This window comes from Egretta garzetta, unplaced genomic scaffold (assembly GCF_000687185.1).
Source record: "Egretta garzetta isolate BGI_Z169 unplaced genomic scaffold, ASM68718v1 scaffold265, whole genome shotgun sequence".
In the NCBI taxonomy this organism is placed as follows: domain Eukaryota; kingdom Metazoa; phylum Chordata; class Aves; order Pelecaniformes; family Ardeidae; genus Egretta; species Egretta garzetta.
In genome coordinates, this window is record NW_009259789.1 from 1,483,975 (window position 1) to 1,486,132 (window position 2,158).

At 61.3% G+C, this 2,158-nt stretch overlaps 1 protein-coding gene across 1 annotated transcript in view; it reads left to right on the forward strand.

The window, feature by feature from the left end:
* Positions 1-1,773: 1,773 nt before the first annotated feature.
* FBXO41 (F-box protein 41) overlaps positions 1,774-2,158 on the forward strand; it is a 10,756-nt gene continuing 10,371 nt past the window's right edge. Inside the window, exon 1 of the mRNA XM_009639565.1 lies at positions 1,774-2,156. Coding sequence (XP_009637860.1) covers positions 1,774-2,156 — 383 coding nt within the window. The remainder of the gene's footprint in view (positions 2,157-2,158) is intronic.

The window sequence follows — 2,158 nt, forward strand, 5'->3', positions numbered from 1 at the left end:
AGCGGGGGCAGGAGAAAAAATGTTAAACAATGCGAAGAAAGGCTCCATGATGAATCGCAGGTAGCGGCGCGGGGATGGGTTTCGCCCGCTGCTGCAATCGGCCGGGAGCATTTCCCGGCTCCGGATGCCTGGGGGCTTTATTAGCGTGGCCGCAGCTGTAATGACTCCGCTAATAATTTCCTTAAACCCTGGCCGTTGTTAGGGGAGGGAGGAGAGGTTCTGTGGTCAGGGTAGAACCGGGCGATGTGTGCGTTCCGACCTGTCTGGGCCAGATCCTGCCTCGGCTTATGGCTGGGGAATACGGAGCCAGGCTGATCGGGTACCCCGGGAGACGCGGGCAGGGATCCAGGCCTGCGAGAGCGGGGGCACGATGCTGTGGCTCCATCCCTACGATGGAAAACCGCTTTCTCATCCCATCGGCAGCAACCAAAGTTGCCGGTGATGCTTTGTGTTTGCCGGGTTTCGGCCAGGCTGGCACTGGTGGTGGCCCAGGCGGGGTTAACGTGCGAGGGTGTGTTTTGTAACGACCCCAAAACACAGCCAGGCGGTTCCAGAAATCCTCCCAGCGTGTCTTATTTTTATTTTTTTATCTGTATTGATCGGATGGAGGGTTCGGTGGTGGTTTAGCACTCGTTAATGGTGGTTGTGGGGTGCAGAGGGGCTCAGAAGGGTTTTAGGGTGGTGGGAAGCGCCCTTTGTGGGATATTGTGGAGGGACGACTGAGAGATGCTCCCACCCATGGGTGCCCTCGGTGCTTCGGGGTGAAGGCATTGCAGCAATGCACCCCGATATGTGCTTGTGCCTCCTGGGCTGGATTTTTTGCTGGCTTACCCCATTTCACAAGGGTGGGATTCCCCCCCCTCCATGTCTTGGAGGGTTTTGTGAGTGGAGGATAAACCAGGTCCCCGCAGGGACCCTCACTTGCCCAGGCATGGGAAGCCACCAGGTCCTCTGTATCACCAGGATGGCACAGCATGGGGGGTCCCACAGCCCTCAAGGGGATCACCGATGAGACCCGATGGCCGTGGTGAGGGGCTGGAGAAGTAACTAATCCTGCTGCGAGGGCTGCATAGGCTGGTTTAGCAGGACTGGGTCACCCATTGCTTGGAGAAGGTGTCTCCCAGCACCCTGGCCCCAGCATCAGACACAGGGATGCTCCTGGGAGACCCCTGGCACTGCAGGGGCTCATTGCATGGTGGTTGGGCAAGAAAGCACCTGGGCCACCCCTCTGTGGCAAGCTCAGGGTGGATGGAGAGAGATTTCCCATGCGTTGTCCACCTTCCTTGTGGCTGTGCTCCCCCCAAATGGTTGCACGCCTTCCCAAGGGTTGCGCGCCTTCCCAAGGATTGCGCGCCTTCCCAATGGTCTTACACCTTCCCAAGCGCTGTGGGTCTTCCCAAGGGTGTGCACCTTCTTGAGCATTGTGCACCCTCCCAAGGGTTGTGCATGAGTGGGAGGAACATGGGAGGGGAGGATGGAGGCAGAGAGGGGACCAAGAAGAAGGACCAAGGAGGGACTTCTGGGGACCTGCCGTCCCTGTACCACTAACCACCCTATCTCTTCCAGCTCCTGGCACCGGCCGATGCTGACATCCCCCCCAGAACTGCCGGACCCCTTCCTTCCATCCTAGGGCTCTCAGCCCACCATGCCCCAGCGGAGCTGTGGCCCCACCACCCAGGGCTCCCCAGCCCATCCCATGTGCCACCAGTCCATCCATCCCGCGCCATGAGCGGGGCCGTGCGGTTCCCCTGCGTCAGGGCACGTAGCTGAGGGATGGCCTCGCTGGACCTGCCCTACCGGTGTCCGCGGTGCGGGGAGCACAAGCGCTTCCGCAGCCTCTCCTCGCTGCGGGCGCACCTGGAGTACAACCACACCTATGAGACCCTCTACGTCCTCTCCAAGACCAACAGCATCTGCGATGCCGCCGTCTTCCCCCTGGCCGCCGACGGGGCCCTGCTGACGCCAGCTGCCCGGCGGGACTACTTTGAGAGCACCTCCTTCCAAGGCAAGGACCAGCGCTTCTCCTGCGACCTTGTCCCTGCCGAGGAGCTGGAGCCGGCCCCATCCTCCTCCCCCTCGCCCCGCTATGTCCACGAGATCGAGATCCCGCTGACAGAGATCTTCACACGGGGCAAAGCCGTGGCTGCAGCCCCCGCGC